Genomic DNA, 21,078 nt, shown 5'->3' with positions numbered 1-21,078 from the left:
AGTCTAGGAAGAGGGGGGAGTTGAATCAGTCAATGATGGTTTGGGCACAGAGACCCCAAATCTGTATCCAGGTCCTCCAGTTCTCAGAGTCTGTGTTTTGGGAAAACATGAACATAAATCCTGAGTAAACTACTCTAAAGGTCCTCCACCCAGGCACACACCTCCCAAAGGGTAGAGCCCCCTCAGATGCCAGGGCCATGGTCAGTAGGCAAGAGGCTAGTCTGCAGTCCCCTCCAAAAGTCCCTGTCTAGTTTGGGTCTGTCACACTACAAATATGGATTACCTGCTGTAAAAACACAGAATACATGTAGCTTGCACCCAGCATTAGAGGGCCGTAGCCTCCACATGGGAAAGTGGCCCAGACATTAAAAGGATTGGAGATTATACATATAATGTAGAGAGATTAATCTAGTATATGGGGTTTCCAAATAAGGGGGAACCCCCGCAGGCATTTGGCTATACATTGCTAACCGGAAGTATAAATAGGGGCCTCCAAGTAATCAGCCATAGCTGTGATAGCCCAGGGATCACCAAACTACACCCCTACCCCCCAAAAAATAAATGGCATCTCTTTAAGGCCATAGACATCTTTATATCCAGGGCTTTTTTCAGCAGGAACTCAGGAGAATGAACCTCCAGCATTGAATGAATGTAATGGCAAGGGGGCTGGGGTGCCCTGGAGGGTCTATCAGAGCTGGCTCCAGGGGCATTTATTGTTGCTGAGGGGATCTATGGTGAAGGTTCTAGTGTTGGTGCTGTTGGGGTCTTATGTTGCCAGGAGGTCAATTGCTGCTGTGAGGGATCTACTTTTGAGGGAGGGGTCTATAGCTGCTGGAGGGTCTATTGACACTGTTTTTAGGAGATCTATTGCTTCTGTTAGGGGTCTGTTGTTGCTGGGATGGATCAGTCTGTACAACTCCAGTACACACACTGGCACACATGATCCTCCAGCTGTAACAGGGAGCCGGCTAGTGACCGAATGGGGGCATGTCCAGCACAGGCTCCACCTTCTACTCAGCTGGAGCCAATCAATAGGCAAGGGTGTGCTCGGGGCCCGGTGTGTATGAGGTGTAGTGCTGGGAGGCCGCCTGTCCTCACTGAGAGTCGCAGCCTGAACTCCGCATCCCGGCAGGCGCCATCAGAAGAGAGCTGAGCCTGAGCATGGTGGGTCATGGAGGTGACAGGAGGAGGAGGGGGGCGTACACTGGTCAGGGGGGAGGGGAGTGGATGCTGACTGATTGTGAGGGACACCACCAAGTCATGAATGATCCTTCATCTGAGGGGAGGGGCAGCAGAAGGGAGGAAGAAAGGACAGAGGAAGATTCTGGGTTTCAGGAGCCAGTGTAGCAACTAAGATGGCACTCCTAGTGTTCCTCTCAGACTCAGTCTCTTACTGAAAGCTGACTGGCAGCTGCTTATCACTGTGGAGTTTTGTACCTCTTTTTTTTTATTTTTGTTTCTCTGTCTGATTGGTTAATTCATTTAATTTATATTTGATTAATATATATTTTGTCTTTATTATTGGTGCTGGTGGCATCTTATGCCACTTATTTTTTCAAGTTAAAAGAAATTTAGCCTTTTCATGTTTTGTTGATTTAATATTTTCTACCGTTTTTAATATTTTTATTTTTTTTGGGGGGGACGCAAGTAGCTGGTCTTGCCTAAGGCGCAAAAGAAAATAGCACCATCCCTGCATGTAATGTATTGGGCTGTGTGGGGTTTAAATAGTTTAAAGTACTGCGTGTGATGATGTCATCACGCACGGCATCACTTGATGATGTCATGACATTTCTTCCACCTTAATACTCCCTTTTGTATACACTAAAAGAGACCAGCATGTCATAGCCACCTTAAACTGTCTCTTCTATTCCTCCTACCAGTCCATCCCCCACAGTTACTACCTTTTGTACCACTAGCCCCTCCCTCCTAGATTGTAAGCTCCCAGGATCAGGGTCCTCCTATCCCTCTTGTATTGAACTGTATTGTTGCTGTATTGTCTCCCCTTGTATTTGAAAGTGCTGAGCAAACTGTTGGCACAATATAAATACTGTATAATAATAATAATATTAGATTATTTTATTTTCTATGCTATTCTGTTCTGTGTTACTCTATTCTATTCTTTTTTAATAACATTCATTTACAATGTGACTTGAGTTGCAACTGTGTACACTATATCATTTAGTTTTTCATTTGCTAATTTTTTCCCCCCCACAAAAGTGGAGATACCCTTTGAGCTTCTTTTATTTTGTCTGTTTCTTATAAATATTAATTTGAAACTTTTGTAGTGCATTTGTAAAACTCATTTTGTATATCTGCTTCACCTCCTCCACCAGTATACACAGAGCTGGAGAAGGTATCTGATAGGTTTGATGGCCTGTATAATAACATAGACGCATGGCCACGTACCTACACGGGGTTCTAGGTAGGTAACCTTTTGTTGTGCATTTCTTTTCCAGGCCCACAGTAATAAACGGCACTACATCAAATGCAAGTTATTCAGTCTCCATGACGGCCTATAAAGATAACGGATTTACAGCCCTTCTCTCAGACTTCGACACCCTGAATGTAGAAGATATTATCTACATCTCAGTGGTCATACCGGATCTGGATGTCTACACCTTCAATCACAAAGTGGTGAATCTTTATGCCTCTCCTGACAATTCAAGCGACACAAAGTACTATCTTCTTAAGAACGGGTAAGTACACAGCACACAGGTTAGTAGCTCTGCGTGTTCTTTGTACACTTTGACTTCAGACATAATTCACTGAATGCCCAGAACAATATATCCTCCTAACCTCTTATGTAGCACTGTGCGTGTATCAATGGCGGATCAGCGGCCCTTTATTTATCCAGCGCCATTTATAAACAGCACTGGATAAACAGCCACCGGCCAGTGGATTGGACGGATGATCTCTGTGTACCCAACTATCATTAGATAGCTGGGTACACAGACACTGTATCCAGCCAATCCAAGGAGCTGAGTACTGTGTAATCCCTATGATTGGTCATCACAGCAATCACATAACTGTAGTATTGTTCACAGTGTTGATTCCTCCCCTTACCAAGTACCCAGCTGTCAGGGCTCCGGGGTATGACCAGAGGTATGTGAACTGACGCAGAGAAACGCAGGCTTCAGATATGTTATAAACAATAAGACAATTTATTAAAGACTAACAATACAAACATAAACGCAGTGCACCAAACCCCAAGCTAACACAAATACATACAACAAGGTGAAACAAACCCAAACCTAAACTGATATAGATTCATAGGTACATACACATATAGAGCACAACGTAATCAGGCAGGCCGGGTCGATAACTATCGGGCAGGTAGGTACAGGAGGAGCAGGCGGAGAGAATGGTCGGGGTCACAAGCCAGGGATCAAAACAGGAGAAGTCAGCAGAGGTCCGGATCAGGCAGGGTCAGCAACGAGTCAGGCAGAGGCAGGAACAGGAACAGGAATGCAGGGTACAAGATACAGGGGCCCATGGGAAAACACACACCAAGGCACAGACTGCAGGTCTGGCCATCCCTTAAATACACCTGCATAATCAGCTTCAGGTGTTTGGCTGGCTGCAGGGTTGAGTCTCTGATTGCTGAGAGCACCCGCTGGCCAGCCCTGGTACTGCAGCCCACAAGGCAGGTGAGTCCCACCATTACTGGCAAGTCCATTCCTGACACCAGCTGTCATTAAATGGCTGGGTACACAGAGACACTGTACCCAGCTGATCTCAGGAGCTGGGTACTACGTAATCCCTAAGACTGATCATCACAGTTTACAGTGCTGATCCCTCCCCTTCCACTTACAACAGGGGAAGGAGAGAGATCAGTACTTATTAGGGATGTCCTTGATGTTCGGCTCGAACATCGTGTATTCTGTGAACACACAAATGTTTAGGGTGTCCAGCGGGCTAGTCGACCGATGCGCTGCTTTGTGATTGGCTACACCAATGCACCTGACCTTGTTAAAGGGGGCTTCCAGATTCCAATAAGCTCCCCGCCCACAGACCCCACAACCACAGGCCAGGGTTGTGGGGAAGAGGCCCTTGTCCCCATCATCGTGGGGACAAGCTGCTTTGGGGGGAAGAAGCCTGCAGTGATCAGGGACACTGAGACGGGTGCCATCATCCCATAGCCTAGACACATAAAGGGGCCTAAAATCTAAGGAGTACCTTCAGGCTACCTAAGGGCATAATTTACACATCTAATAATAAGCAGGGACATGATAACTGGTGTGTTGGTGATCAGGGACAATATGATTGATTCGGCAGTGATCAGTGACACTGGGACTGATGTGACAATGATCAGGGACACTGGGACTGATGTGGCAGTGATCAAGGACATGGACTGTTGTGGCAGTGATCAGGGCAGTGGGAATGGTGTGGCAGTGATCAGGGCAGTGGGAATGGTGTGGCAGTGATCAGGGACACTGGAACTCATGTGGCATTGATCAGGGACACTGGGACTGATGTGGCAGTGATCAGGGACACTGGGACTGATTTGGCAGTGATCAGGGACACTGGGACTGATGTGGCAGTGATCAGTGCAGTGGGAATGGTGTGGCAGTGACCAGGGACACTGGGACTGATGTGGCAGTGATCAGGGACACTGGGACTGATGTGGCAGTGATCAGGGACACTGGGACTGATATGACAGTGATCAGGGCAGTGGGAATGGTGTGGCAGTGATCAGGAACACTATGAGTGGTGTGGCAGTGATCAGGGCACTGGGAATGGTGTGGCAGTGATCAGGGACACTGGGACTGATATGACAGTGATCAGGGCAGTGGGAATGGTGTGGCAGTGATCAGGAACACTATGAGTGGTGTGGCAGTGATCAGGGCACTGGGAATGGTGTGGCAGTGATCAGGGACACTGGGACTGATTTGGCAGTGATCAGGGACACTGGGACTGATGTGGCAGTGATCAGGGCAGTGGGAATGGTGTGGCAGTGATCAGGGTAGTGGGAATGGTGTGGCAGTGATCAGGAACACTAGGAGTGGTGTGGCAGTGATCAGGGGCAGTAGGAATTGTGTGGTGATGATTAGAGATATATTATAACTGGTGTATGTATGTATGTATGTATGTATATATATATATATATATATATATATATATATATAGAGAGAGAGAGAGAGAGAGAGAGTTCTACTTTTGTTTTACACTGCGATTGCTGATTACAATAATGAGCACTGTAATAAGTAATCGGTAAAAGACTGTGTAAATATTCATGAAACCTTGTGTACTAGTGTGATGCTGTGATTGGTCACACCTATCACATGGTGCAGGGCCGATGTGTACCCTGGTACCATATTATCACTGTGACCAATCACAGAGCTCACACACTAACAAACAATGACATTACTGTTACTACTGTAACATTGTTACTACTGTTCACGTGCTCATTGTGATTCATCACACCGATCATATGCTAACAGGGCCACTCACAGCCACCCTGTACCACGATCGATGATCGATTGTGTCTAGGTGGACCCAGCAGGTCACAAATTCCTCTGCTGTGCACTATAGAGAGTGTGCACAGGCGGGTGATGCAGGAGGATGTACTGTACAGGTTTGTCCACCAACATTGGTGCTGCTCCCATCTGGTTATTTATGTGCTATGGATGGACGGGAAGTGGTTAAATACCACCAAAGGAAAGTTGTGTCTAAAAAAAGGTATAAAACTCATTTCAGTACAGCATTGCATGATGAAGTAATTGTCAGTCATTCGTGCTGCATTTACACAGAGCGCATCGTGTTTCACGTGTTTTGATACATTTCATTCATCTCAATGGAGACGCATTTCATAGAGGTGTGAGTAGGTCTGTAGTTTGAGGAAATCTGGGTCACGTTATATACATGCAGAACATCTTTTTTCCACTTGAGAAACATTCGTTCAGCTGTGTTCTATGCTATCATGCGCTGTGGCTGAGAAGCTGATCCATACATTTGTGTTCTCCCGAATAATGCAATGTTCGCTGGTGTACCGAAATCCACTATTAATCAGCTAAAAGAAGTACAAAATTCTACAGCCAGAATCATCACTAAGTTTGGTACCATATTACCTCTATCCCGGAGTCCTTGCACTGACTACCCGTCAGATTTCACATCCTCTTGCTCACCTATAAGGCTCTTCATAGCCTGCCCCCCCCAGCCCCCACGTAACCTCCTCTCCTCAAATTCTGGTCTTCCCTACTCACCTACACTCAGTGGGTGAAAGGGCCTTCTCCTGCTATGCTCCAAGACTCTGGAAATCACTTACAAGGGACATCAGAGAGTCATATTCTCTAAACTCATTCAAATCAAATCTAAAAAATTTTTCTTTTGACAAGTGTTTACTTTAATGTCCTTTTTTCCTTTGTTTTTTTTGTATTTCTTGTATTTTCTGTGTGAAACACTTCGGGAAGCTACCTTTAAAAAGTTCTATATAAAATACATTCTATCTATCTATCTATCTATCTATCTATCTATCTATATATCTATCTATCTATCTATCTATCTATCTATCTATCTATCTATCTATCTATCTATTATCTATCTATCTATCTATCTATCTATCTATCTATCTATCTATCTATCTATCTATTATCTATCTATCTATCTATATATCTATCTATCTATTATCTATCTATCTATCTATCTATCTATCTATTATCTATCTATCTATCTATCTATCTATCTATCTATCTATCTATCTATCTATCTATCTATCATCTATCTATCTATCTATTATCTATCTATCTATCTATCTATCTATTATCTATCTATCTATCATCTATCTATCTATCTATTATCTATCTATCTATCTATTATCTATCTATCTATCTATTATCTATCTATCTATCTATCTATCTATCTATCTATCTATCTATCTATCTATCTATCTATCTATCTATCTATCTATTATCTATCTATCTATCATCTATCTATCTATCTATTATCTATCTATCTATCTATCTATTATCTATCTATCTATCTATCTATCTATCTATCTATCTATCTATCTATCTATCTATTATCTATCTATCTTAAAGGTAGCTTCTTAAGGTGTTTTGCACAGAAAATATGTGAAATGTATATGTATGTCTATCTGTCTATATACTGTATGTATCTGTGTGTGTGTATATATATATATGTGTGTGTATATTCAGTGGGGCAAAAAAGTATTTAGTCAGCCACCAATTGTACAAGTTCTCCCACTTACAAAGATGAGAGAGGCCTGTAATTGGCATCATAGGGAGACCTCAACTATGAGAGACAAAATGAGAAAACAAATCCAGACAATCACATTGGCTGATCTGGAAAGAATTTATTTGCAAATTATGGTGGAAAATAAGTATTTGGTGAATATGAAAAGTTCATGTCAATACTTTGTTATATATCCTTTGTTGGCAATGACAGAGGTCAGACGTTTCCTGGAAGTCTTCACAAGGTTGGCACACACTGTTGCTGGTATGTTGGCCCATCCTCCATGCAGATCTCCTCTAGAGAAGTGATGTTTTGGGGCTGTCGCTTGGCAACACGGACTTTCAACTCCCTCCAAAGTATTTCTATGGGGTTGACATCTGGAGACTGGCTAGGCCACTCCAGGACCTTGAAATGCTTCTTACGAAGCCACTCCTTCGTTGCCCGGGTGGTATGTTTGGGATCATTGTCATGTTGGAAGACCCAGCCACGTTTCATCTTCAATGCCCTTGCTGATGGAAGGAGGTTTGCACTCAAAATCTCACGATACATGGCCCCATTCATTCTGTCCTGTACATGGATCCATCGTCCTGGTCCCTTTTCTAATTATTGCTCCCACAGTTGATTTGTTCACACAGAGCTGCTTGCCTATTACAGATTCAGTCTTCCCAGCCTGGTGCAGGTCTACAATTTTGTTTCTGGTGTCCTTCGACAGCTCTTTGGTCTTCACCATAGTGGAGTTTGGAGTGTGACTGTTTGAGGTTGTGGACAGGTGTCTTTTATACTGATAACAAGTTCAAACAGGTGCCATTGATACAGGTAATGAGTGCAGGACAGAGGAGCCTCTTAAAGAAGAAGGTACAGGTCTGTGAGAGCCAGAAATCTTGCTTGTTTGTAGGTGACCAAATACTTATTTTCCATCATATTTTGCCAATAAATTCTTTCCAGATCAGCCAATGTGATTGTCTGGATTTTTTTTCTCATTTTGTCTCTCATAGTTGAGGTCTCCCTATGATGCCAATTACAGGCCTCTCTCATCTTTGTAAGTGGGAGAACTTGCACCATTGGTGGTGACTAAATACTTTTTTGCCCCACTGTATGTATATATTATATTGCCAAAAGTATTGGGATGCCTACCTTTATGCTCACATGCACTTTAATGGCATCCCAAATGCATGCAGTGTGAACTGGCCCATAGTCCGTAGGGTTCACTATTGAGTTGGCCCACCCTTTGCAGCTATAACAGCTTCAACTCCAACTTATAATCCCACTAACAGTTGAGCGTGGAATATTTAGTAGCCAGGAAATGTCACGGATGGACTTATTGCCCAGGTAGCCACCTATCACGGGACCACGCTTGGAGTCACTGAGCTCCTGGGAGTGACCCATTCTTTCACCAATGTTTGTAGAAGCAGTCTGCATGCCTAGGGGATGATTGTATACACCTGTGTCCATGGAGGTGATTGGAACACCTGAATCACATGATTTGGAGGGCGGGGCCAATACTTTTAGTAATACATTGTATATACATATATTAAGCAAAATGATCGCATGTCATATATTGTTCACCTATAAAGTAATGAATGCAGCCCATATATTGATCAGCTCTATTAGTATGTACCAGTATTGTGTTCTAATCTTTAGATTGCAGTAACTGAAAGTTGATGAAAGGTTTCTGTATCCAGGTGCCCATCTAGTGATGTATCTGCTGACCAGCTAACAGTGACTAGCAATGGAATCGGCATTGAAGCTCTGTTTGCTATGAAAGTCTTCAAGATTGCCAGTTCTAACATCGTCTATCTCTTTGCTGAACTTGAACTCTGCACTGATGATTGTGCTACGGTAAGACTCAATGTACACATAGAGGATGGAGGATGTTCAATAATGACCCCACAATGTGCCTCATAAGGGGTATAATTTATTAAAAAATAATTCATGCATTAAAAGCATCCAGAACTAGCGGTGAACCTCTAGCTGGGTAGATTATTCACTCAGCTATGTCCCCAAGCTGCAATGTATGGTACTCACGATCAGTGTGTGCAACTGTTCCACTGGTCCAAGGGACCCTCAAAGCCCCAGCTTCCATAAGCCTAAAGGGTGGCAGGTTTGGGGGGTTAGGAAAAGCATTTATTTAAAAACTTGAGTTTATATGAGTAAGTATCCTAATTCACTGCCTGGTTATCTCTTGCCTTGACTACTGCAACTCCCTCCTCATTGGCTTTCCTTTACATAGGCCACCCGCACTCCAGTCCATCATGAATGCTGCTGCCAGGCTCATCCACCTCACCAACTGTTCAGTGTCCGCTACCCCTCTCTGCCAATCCCTCCACTGGCCTCCACTCTGTGTCCTCCACCCCTCTCTGCCAATCCCTCCACTGGCCTCCATTCAGTGTCTGCTACCCCTCTCTGCCAATCTGTCCACTGGCCTCCATTCAGTGTCTTTCTCCCCTCTCTGCCAATCCCTGCACTGGCCTCCATTTAATGTCCTCCACCCCTCTTTGCCAATCCCTCCACTGGCCTCCATACTGGCCCCGATACAATGTAAAATAAATAGGTGATTCGGGAACATGGCTTTGAAAGACTGAAAACCAATGTGGAGGGGAAATGTAAACTATTCCTTGGAAGTCTCATGATTGGAGTGATGGAAGAACCTGATGCGCCCACATCCTCCACTGTTTCCATTGTGGGGATAACACAGATAAAGGAACATGAAGTGATACAATGTAAAATAAATAGGTGATTGGGGAACATGGCTTTAAGAGACTGAAAACCAATGTGGAGGGGGAATGCAAACTATTCCAAGGAAGTCTCACCATTGGAGTGATGGAAGAACCTTGTGTGCCCGCATCCTCCACTGTTTCCATTGTGGGGATAACACAGATAAAGGAACATGAAGGGGAGGTTGTGACTTTAGCATAGCTGTGGTGTTTCTTGGATACAATAGGCAGTTCCTTCATCGATTTCATTTGTCTAGAACTTCTGTTAAATTACTTTGATTTCCTTACAGACCTGCGACTCTCAATCCAGATCACAGACCATCCAGCCAGTATCAGGAACCACTAGTAGCACTTTGCATGGAGGTAAGTCATCTCAATAACTGTTTCTTCAGTCACATTTAACAAAGCTCAATTCCAGACAAAACATTTTTTTCTTTTTTTGTTTTGTATAATGTGGGAGAAGGGTTAAAGCATCTGTTAAGTTGTAACTGCTGTTTTGTTCCCTTTGGGGGCAGTGTTAATTGTGACATCAAATTTCTATTTCGTTTTAGTCATAGTCTTTTGACTAAAATGCCATTTAAGTTTCAGTTGTATTTTAGTCATCGGAATTGTTTTAGTTTTAGTCATATTTTAGCCATCAAAATTGTTTTAGTCACATTTTAGTCATCTGAATTTTTTTTGTTGTATTTTAGTCATCTGAAATGTTTGTTTTAGTCGTATTTTAGTCATCTGAAATGTTTTAGTTTTAGTCGTATATTAGCAAATTGCCCATTGTTAAGGGTTACTTCGGAGCTTACAAACACTTTAACTTCCACAGTGAACACTACGCAATTATTTTAGCCTACAGCGAATGTGAATATCATACGATATTTCCAGAAGAATGAGTCTCAGTCCAGTTGAGGTCTCCAACTAACAGATATTTTTTCCTTTATTTCCAGCTGATTACACTTACTATGCAGAAACCAGTTCTGCTAGGGGTATGTATACCACATATACATGGAGAATGATGTAACGTGGCTTAGCTAAACATATTTAACCCCTTTACAGCAGTAATACCCTTATATGTGGGGGCAGGGTGGTTGGACCTCAAAATTCAGCCCTCATATGTATGTTTCACTTCCTTGTTGTTGGGAGAGCTCCATCTGGGCCCCCAGTACCGTGACCAGAGCTGTCACCGACAACTTACGGTAAATTAGTGATGGTTAGGGGGTAGGATGGGCTCCTGGTGACATCAGCACTGTGCAGCCTATCATAGTGTTGCATGTTCTAGAGACCCTCCTATCATCCTTGAGCATCAGATCACCATCACTATTATTATTAAAGAGCATTAGCAAGAAAGAGGCAATGTGTGATGAGATACCAAGTTAGAAGTCTCCACATTCATGGTCTAGCACCATCATACAGTCTTTTAAGCTTGTGATGAACAAACAATAAGTGTATAGGATCAACCCTTTTTGCAGAATTTTCTTCCTCTGGATCCACACTTTAAAAAAACAGTCATTTCAGATCACCTAGCATGAAGAGATTGAAGCAGTGTACATTCTTCTCTGTGGGGGAGAAGAGGATCACATTACCCAAATGGAACCAAATGGGAGATATTAAGCAAAGAGCGGGATCACACTCTGATCTGGCTCTAAATGAGGGAGAACAGAGATCATGTTATAATTAGGTACATAACACTCCAGGCTGTTCTCATACGGCTCCTATCCTAGATCCAAATACACACTGCTCATACCCCCATGGCCGTCCCAAACTCACTCCACAAGATCACAAGGTTATCCACAAGTATACGATCAACCAGACCAATAGTTGGTAACGGCCAAAACTGCCAAGACCATCAACCAAAGAGGTTGGTTGATCAATGGTTCCATATCGGGGACATTTAAATTGCTCTAAACAGAGAGGGGCGGGTCAAATTTAGTTGGGGGGGGGTGCCCGAATTTAATCACACTAAACCAAAATACACCACTGACAGTGAGTATGAATATTGTATGAGATATCCAGAAGAATGAACTTTATTGTCTTTTGCTGTCTCTAGTTACCTCATCTGTACCCTGTGGAAGTGATTTCTGTGCTGCTGATGAGTATTGTGACAATAATACTGTCTGCCGGTGCAATACAACTCTCTATACAGACTCAGGTATGGTATGATACAATACAATGGTCAGAATGGGTCTTGTGACATTTAAAACCAAATATTGAATTTTTCTATAAACCATATGACATACTTGTAACCCACATCAATGTAAGGGTCTCTACACTGACCACCAATATAAGGGGGCTCTACACTGACCACTAATGTAAGGAGGCACTACACTGACCACCAATATAAGGGGGGTACTACACTGACCACTAATGTAAGGAGGCACTACACTGACCACCAATATAAGGGGGGTACTACACTGACCACTAATGTAAGGAGGCACTACACTGACCACCAATGTAAGGGGGCACTACACTGACCACCAATGTAAGGGGGCACTACACTGACCATCAATGTAAGGGGACACTACACTGACCATCAATGTAAGTAGGCACTACACTGACCATCAATGTAAGGGGGCACTACACTGACCACCAATGTAAGGGGGCTCTACACTGACCACCAATGTAAGGGGACACTACACTGACCACCAATGTAAGGGGACACTACACTGCCCATCAATGTAAGGAGGTACTACAATGACCATCAATTTGCGGGGGACTACACTGACCACCAATGTAAGGGGGGACTACACTGACCACCAATGAAAAGGAACACTACACTGACCATCAATATAAGGGGCACTACACTGACCACCAATGAAAAGGAGGCACTATACTGACCACCAATGAAAAGGAGGCACTACACTGATGATCAATATAAAGGGATTTACACTGCCCACCAACAATGTACTGTATGTAAACTGGAAGTTTAATTGGCCTTTAACTCCTTGACTCTCTGGCTGCTTTCTCCCCAGTCCCTGGTCACTCCTGCCACCCTAAAGTGGGTATATATAGAAACCCCCTATAGTGTATAATGTACATCAAGTCTGTCACCGTCACCTTCTCATCTCAGAAATGCTGAATGAATTTATTCTTTTTTCAGGAAACTTTCCATCTCCAAATTTGACTTGTGATGGAGGATATTTCAATATACAAATGTCAAAATGTTGGTTGGAAGCAAATGGTTATAATACGTCCGATATTAGGCTGAACAGTGCTGCCACCAATTGTTGGGCAGTGAAGCAGATTGTGGATGGAATATCGCTGATGACCATTCATCGTCCATTGACAACCTCGGACTGTAACACTTATACTGAGGTAAGTTCTCCTGACACGGTCTGACTGTTTGTTCTACAAGATAATTGAAAATAGATACAATAAAGTATGTATAGACAAAACATTTATATGTAGCCAGGTGCTGGGTTGCAACAACATGGAGATAGTGACATTGCCCTTTCTTCTTCTCTCCCTCTATTGATGTTATGCTGCACCATCCTCATCAGGCCAGCAGGGGGAGCGCTAAAGACAAGCAAGCCCATAGACTTCTATGCAGATTGCTGAGAATCCTGGGAGTTATAGTTTGAGACGGCAGCCATATAATGGCTACACTATATTGGTTACACTACAGATCCTAATAGGCACATTGCAGTAGGAGAAGGGGAGAAATAATTTGTTTATTTAAATGCCCAGAAAAGTTCCTCTTCTTGGCACTGAGGAAATTAGAGAGAGAACACCTCTGTCTGGATATTTGCCTGTCAGCAGGAGACAATACCAGCAGAAATCTGAGCTTGAGACTGGGAATAAGGACACCCAGGGGCAGCGCAGCACCGCTGGAGAATCCACTCACCCTATACTTCCCACCGCTGAGTACCAGAGGCTTTTTGGGGGAGACCAAGGAGGCTCCCCTTGTACAGCAACAAGCCTAATCTGCATCCCGGGGACTGGTGGGAGGGCTATTCACTCATTGCTAATAGTGCTAGCAAGGAGAAAACCTCTCAGAGTAGGATACCAAGCGTACCCAATCCATACCGAGCCCACACTGCACCCTTTACTACACTTATTTCAAACCTAGACTGCATCTAATCCCCCCTTTACTACATTATATCAGACCTTTACTGCAGCTGAACCACATCTACCTTGCACCTGTGCCGAGACTTTACCATACCTGTCAGGAATGGACTCAGCACTGGTGGTGGGACTCACCTGCCGTGTGGGCTGCAGTACCAGAGCTGACCAGCGGGTGCTCTCAGCAGCCAGAAGCTCACACCTGCAATCAGCTAAACCTGGGGCTGATTGCAGAAGGTGTATTTAAGGCATGACCAGGCCTGTGATCTGGGCCTTGGTGTATGTTTTCCCATGAGCCTCTGTACCTGGTATCCTGTGTTCCTGCTTCGTTGCTGACCCTGCTTGATCCTGACCTCTGCTGACCGTCTCCTGTTGAACCCCTGGCTTGCCTGACCATCCTTCTTCCTGATCCCCTGTACCGCGCTGCCCGTGAGTTACTGAACCCAGCTTGTGACCCTGACCATTCTCTGCCTGCTCCTTTGGTACTTTGCTGCCCGCACGTTGCTGACCTGGCCCGTCTGACCACGCTAACTACTCTGCCATCCATCCATCCTGCACGGATCCAGCCGTCCCTGCTCACACCTTCTGCCTCTTCACATCAGGCTTTCTACCTGCACATACCTCTGGCGGATCCCTCTACCACTAGCAGGTGTACTCAGGGGCCGCGACCTGGTTCCTGTCTGCTCCAAGTCCATCCCCACCATCAGGGGCCCTGGTGAATAAGCAGACTGGGACTTAGACTCCGCGCCCTGGGGAATCCTGCCCTGAGGACCGCTAGAGGTACCACCAGACGGTCGTTACAGAACCCTACGTCCAGCCTGACCATTCCACCTCTCCAGCCCTGACTACGCCTGTGTCCCTGCACGTACTAAGATTAGTGGAAGGTTGGTTTGTTCACTGTGCGTTTATATAGATATATCTGGGTGGCTAATAATAAACTGTATTATTATACTATACCTGAAACCTGCGTTTCCCTGTGTCAGTCCACACCTTTCTGGTCACTCCTAGATTCCTGACATCACACCAAGGCCCAGATCACAGGCCTGGTCATGCCTTAAATACACCTTCTGCAATCAGCCCCAGGTTTGGCTGATTGCAGGTGTGAGCTTCTGGCTGCTGAGAGCACCCGCTGGTCAGCTCTGGTACTGCAGCCCACACGGCAGGTGAGTCCCACCACCAGTGCTGAGTCCATTCCTGACAATACCTCTACTGCATACAGGCAAACTTGAGCTGTTGTTAAGTGCACCAACACTCGTAAAGGGCCCCAAAGACAGCCGGCAGAATAACACCTCAAAGGACTGCCCCTTGCATAATAATTATTCAGCAAGCATCCTTTTGTTCACCTGCCCCCTCCGCTACCACAACCAAGGAGATAGAGCTTAGTGGAATACCTTCAATAACTATGAACTGCATTATATACATTTGGAGGAACTGAGGTTGCCCTTTTGTTGCTCTCCCCTCTTGCTGTGATACGATACTCAGCATCAATATTTGAAACCTTTCCACAAAGCCGGATTTATATATGTCCTCACTTACCACATATACTTCCAGGCACTGCATCAGAGGGACTTTTGGGGGATCTATTTCAACTCTCACAGTATAGGCGGGCTGTAGGGATTATATGGAAGGGTGGGGGGTCAGTCTCTTGGTGTTCTGGTTTGGGATTGGGAGGGAGAGGTGGCTTGCGGGGGCTCTGGGGTTTCCCTGGAAGGCAGGGTTGGGGTTATGTGGGTGAGATTGGTGGGTAGTGGAGTGTTGGGAGGGGTGGATAGGAACAGGGTATGTGCATTGTGTGATGCTATGACATGTGTTTTATACACTTTTTACATCCTTAATAATTTATATTTATACTGCTGATTAGCCTTTGAGGTGCTATATCCTTTTCTTAGGGGTTTTTCTGTGTCCTCTCTGCTACCATCCTCTTTTCTTTTGGACAGTGCATACCCAGTTGGTTGAGTACTAGCATTGCCGCCAGAAAAATGCTTTGGCAGTATAGTTACAGCACTAAACTTTACTACTGCTCACTGCTGCACTTGAGGTGGCCTTGCTACTGTTTATGCTGATTTGGATGCCAGATGTCATGATATGCCTATTCCTTACTGTTAATCACTTTGTATGTTAAATTGTGTTATTACCATTGTTAATCCATTTTATGCTTGCCTATTCACCAACCAATTGGGTGACACTATGTTACGTTTGCCTTTACTACCTGGTTTGGCCCCTGTTTTCTTTGATATAGCGCTACTACTGGATACTAAGTATTACATTCAGTGATTTCCTGTGATATTGTATGTTTGTACACTCAACCTGGTGTGTCAGAGGGGCTGTGGTTCTTGAAAAGTTTGAGGCAAAGAATAGAGGACCTATCCTATCCAGCAGCTTCTACAAGGGTAGAGCTACATATATTTTAGTATTTGAATGGAATAGAGATTATTTAGAAACCTTGTCCTGTTTTATTGTTGTCTGTGTTCTCAGTATGCTGTTTTACCCTCTATACAGGTTGTACCCTCCCAGATAGAATGCTAGGTTTGGTTAGGCAAATTAAGTTCTGTGGCTCTACTGTAATCAGCAGAGCAGCATGTGATTGCTTTGAGCTCTAAAGGCTGCAAGGTTAATTGCTTTTCCATGTCTTCTAGAAGTTTCCAGAATTTAGTGGGTGTGAGAGTCAAATAAAAAAACCTGAATATTTATGCAACTCCAGCCAATCTCTGAGGATATATCCCAGATGGTGGTTAAATAGTTTGGAGCCCCAGAGAGCAGGGTTCATCTTGCCTGGGAGGAGAGATGGCCAACCAGAAGGCCTGCTGCCCTATCTGGCATTCTAGCTGAAGTTCTTGCCTCTCTCATTAAGGGGGGGGGGGGGGGTATCCTGCACCTAATTCTTTGGGAGCTGAAAAAGGGGGTTTCACTGAGAATCCGGTCTGGAGGCTCCACTGAGGAAACCGTCTGCCTGAGTCTGGAGGCAGACATCCAAGTCCTGGGAAACTTCCTGGTTGTAGAGGAGATAGTGAGGAAAAGGGAGAGTTTGGCTTCTGCAGTTGCCTGGAAGGTGGGGGGAGGGGCGTAGCTTGCTGGGCACTTTGTTTTTTAATAGACGCACACAGCCCCATCTGAGGGCTAACATGTCTTCTTGGTAGCCAGCTAGTTAAAGGAGACACTCACAAGCAGGAGTTGAACTCTGACCCTTTGACCCATCAGGGAATACTCTGACATTAATAGTAACTACTTTCTAATTGCAGATCACTGTATGGCGGGGAGTTTTCTGACCTCGTCTAATGACTTATGTGTTTCCTCTCTCTACAGATGAATTCAACCCATATCACATACACAAATCAGCTGTATATATTTGCCCAGACATATCCGATCCAAACACAAAATGACGCTGTCATGAATGTTTCCTGCTCTTACCCGCGGCAAATGACTGTCAGCCTTAATGTGACCCTGAGCCCAATAACTGGGTAATTATTATTACATAATGTCGGTCTTTCAGAAATCCAAGCTGGCCATCTGTTATGATATTGGATTCCATTACGTACCCTTGGATGAGGTCCTTCAGCAAACCTTCAAGTATCTTCCCCAAAGTAGAAGTTTAAATTGAAGTTCTGAACTTACTGGTTGAATACCTGAATCCCTTCTTATATATAGACACCGCATCGGCCTTGTGCCAGGTCTTCATAAATTAGAGGCAAACCCTTAGATATAACTGAGCTCACCTCTCTGAGGACACATGGGTGTAAGCCATAGACACGTGCAATTCGTTTTATTACGAATCAAAATCCTAGTAAAATTTTCATTATATGGAGATTAATATGTATCCAGATTTGCAAAATCACAATAGTAACGAAGTTCAATGAATCTGAAATAAATGATAAGAAAACAAATTATTTGAATTTGAAAATAAATTTGAAACGGAATATTGCAATAAATACAGTAAGGTGTAATAAGATGATAATTCCTACTTAGACTGCTTTGTGAAATAGAATATTAAAGAATAGAATGGAATAGAATAGATTAGAATAAAAATAGAATAGAAAATAAAAGAACAGAGTAGACTACACTAGAATAAAACAGAATATAATCGAATGGAAAATATTAGAACAAAACAGAATTAAAAAAAGAAAAGAAAAGAAAAGGAAAAAAAAGAAAAGTATAAATCAGAATAGAAGAGAAAAGGATTGAATAGAACTGAATAGAATAGAATATAAAAGAATAGAATAGAAAAAATAACATAGCATAGGATAAAATGGAAAAGAATAGCAAAGAATAGAAAAGAAAAAAATGTAAAGAATAGAACAGATTACACTAGAATTAAAGAAAATAAAATAGAATAAATGGGAAAAGAAAAGAAAGGAATAGAATAAACAACATAGAATAAAACAGAATAGAATTGAATAAGAGAATAAAAAATAATAGAATAGGATAGAAACAGAGACTACGGACATAGTACAGGAAATGACCAGAGACTGCGGACATAGTACAGGAGATGACCAGAGACTGCAGACATAGTACAGGAGATGACCAGAGACTGCAGACATAGTACAGGAGATGACCAGAGACTGCAGACATAGTACAGGAGATGACCAGAGACTGCGGACACAGTACAGGAGATGACCAGAGACTGCGGACACAGCACAGGGGATGACCAGAGACTGCGGACACAGTACAGGAGATGACCAGAGACTGCGGACACAGTACAGGAGATGACCAGAGACTGCGGACACAGTATAGGAGATGACCAGAGACTGCGGACATAGTACAGGGGATGACCAGAGACTGCGGACATAGTACAGGGGATGACCAGAGACTGTGGACACAGTACAGGGGATGACCAGAGACTGCAGACAGTACAGGAGATGACCAGAGACTGCGGACACATTACAGGAGATGACCAGAGACTGCGGACACAGCACAGGGGATGACCAGAGACTGCGGACACAGTACAGGAGATGACCAGAGACTACGGACACAGTACAGGAGATGACCAGAGACTGCGGACATAGTACAGGAGATGACCAGAGACTGCAGACAGTGCAGGGATGACCAGAGACTGCAGACAGTACAGGGGATGATCAGAGACTGCAGACAGTGCAGGGGATGACCAGACACTGCAGACAGTACAAGGCATGACCAGACACTGCGGACCTTTAGGGAGGGGGAGGGAGGGGGAGTGGGTACCTGACTTTGACACTTCCGCAGAGCTCTCCTTCCCATACTATGGGCGCCGGGTGCCCACTGCGCATGCGCGAGAAGCACTGCGCTTTGTGAATGGCCCCGTCGTCTCCTGGGACCTGTCATGTGTCCCAGAAGGCGCCGGACCATTCACAAAGAGCAGCGCTTGTTGTGCATGTGCAGTGGGCACCCGGCTGTCACAGATGCCGGGGTCGGAAAAAAACGGCGCAGGAAGATTACAGCGCTGGACCGAAGAACAGGTGAGTTCCTGCTGCAGAGAACAACTGAGCGGCCGGCCCGGTATTCTGACATGGTGGCGGTGGAAATACTGGACCGGCCGCTTTATATTCGCTCCATAAGACGCACTGACATTTCCCCCCCTTTTTTGGGGGGGAAAAAGTGCGTCTTATGGAGCGAAAAATACGGTAACTCAAGCGCTAACTATGGTGAAATGAAAACAAAAAATTTAAATTAAACGTATAAATACTGTAGCCGCTGGTGCACACAACCCATGTCTCAGTGTGGCAAATTATACAATCATATTGTGAAGTGAAAAAATGCTGCGCTACATGAAACAATGGTACAGTCCTTATATAACAAATAGTAGAAAAAATTATTAATATTGAAATAAAAATAAATAAATAAATAAATGTATATATATATATATATATATATATATATATATATATATAAAACTAAAACCACACAAAAATAAAAAATATACATTTTTAAGTATGAATCAAACAAAAGTCATTCAAAAACTCAAGTTCAATCAATTACATATGAAAAATATGTGCATCTGTCATACCTTCTCCTGCAAAGACATCCTCCACCATATATCTGCTCACCTCACACAGTGTGACCTCACAGTATACAATGTTATGATCTAACTGCACTTTTGGCCCCATATGGACTCAGAAGATCAGTTTGCTGAATGAAGATTCCAAAGTAAGCTCCCTCCTGATAAGCGTCTTTGTATCGGCTGTATTTCTCATTAAAAAGAACTCCACATAGTGCTTTATCCTTATAAACTTTTATTCATCAATTATACATAAGAGATACACTCATGTTCCGGAGGTGTATATTGCACCAGGTATGATGAACATCTGTGATGTACTGATTAGCCACAAGATGGCAGTATCATCTCAGCATTCATCGGGACAGCAGGACAGCTACAACTGCTGTCCAGATGAATGCTGAGATGATACTCAGTCCTGCACATGCTCAAAACAGACACCATCCTTGTAATGCCAGGCAAAGCACGGGGCCACTTAGTGAATGCTATTGCCTGCTGTAATGTCATTCCAAGAGCCATTTAGAGTACAACAGCTGTCCAGATGAATGCTGAGATGATACTGCCATCCTGTGTCTGATCCGTACATTACTGGATGTTCATCATACGTGGTGCAAAATACACCTCCGGAACGTGAGTGTATTTCCTATGTTCAGAGAGTTTCTGGAGCCAGTGTAGCAACTGAGCTGCTGCTCCTAGTGTTGCTCTCAGACTCAGTCCCTTACTGAAAACTGACTGACGGCTGCTGATCACTGTGGAGTTTTGTAACTCTGTCTCTTTTTTTTTTTGTTTCTCTGTCTAATTGGTTAATACAGTTAATATAATTATTAATATATATTTTGTCTTTAACATTGATGCTGGTGGCATCTTATAGCACTTATTTTTGCAAGTTAAAGAAAATTTAGCCATTTCATGTTTTGTTGATTTGATATTTTCTACTGTTTTTAATTTTTTTTTTATTTTTTATTCTCTACTGTTTTTAATATTTTTTTAAATTTTTTTTTATTTTTTGGGGGGGAGCAAGTAGCTGGTCCTGCCTAGGGTGCAAAAGAGACTAGCACTGGCCCTGCATGTAATGTATTGGACTGTGTGGAGATTTAATAGTTTAAAGGTGGCACCAAAATGGCGTTCTCACGATACTGCGTGTGATGACGTCATCAT

General features: G+C 43.6%; 1 protein-coding gene across 1 annotated transcript in view; it reads left to right on the top strand.

Moving 5' to 3' along the window:
- LOC149437496 (uncharacterized) overlaps nt 1-21,078 on the top strand; it is a 202,166-nt gene that overhangs the window by 77,419 nt on the left and 103,669 nt on the right. The window contains exons 22-28 of the mRNA XM_089660890.1: nt 2,457-2,696; nt 8,874-9,030; nt 10,196-10,268; nt 10,844-10,882; nt 11,944-12,045; nt 12,994-13,208; nt 17,259-17,413. Of these exons, the coding sequence (XP_089517016.1) occupies nt 2,457-2,696; nt 8,874-9,030; nt 10,196-10,268; nt 10,844-10,882; nt 11,944-12,045; nt 12,994-13,208; nt 17,259-17,413 (981 nt within the window). The remainder of the gene's footprint in view (nt 1-2,456; nt 2,697-8,873; nt 9,031-10,195; nt 10,269-10,843; nt 10,883-11,943; nt 12,046-12,993; nt 13,209-17,258; nt 17,414-21,078) is intronic.

The sequence above is a fragment of the Staurois parvus genome, unplaced genomic scaffold (genome assembly GCF_062004578.1).
Source record: "Staurois parvus isolate SC_StPar_1 unplaced genomic scaffold, SC_StPar_1.0 ptg001286l, whole genome shotgun sequence".
NCBI lineage: Eukaryota > Metazoa > Chordata > Amphibia > Anura > Ranidae > Staurois > Staurois parvus.
The sequence above is the reverse complement of the archived record's forward strand: the minus strand, read 5'-3'. Positions and strand labels throughout refer to the sequence as shown.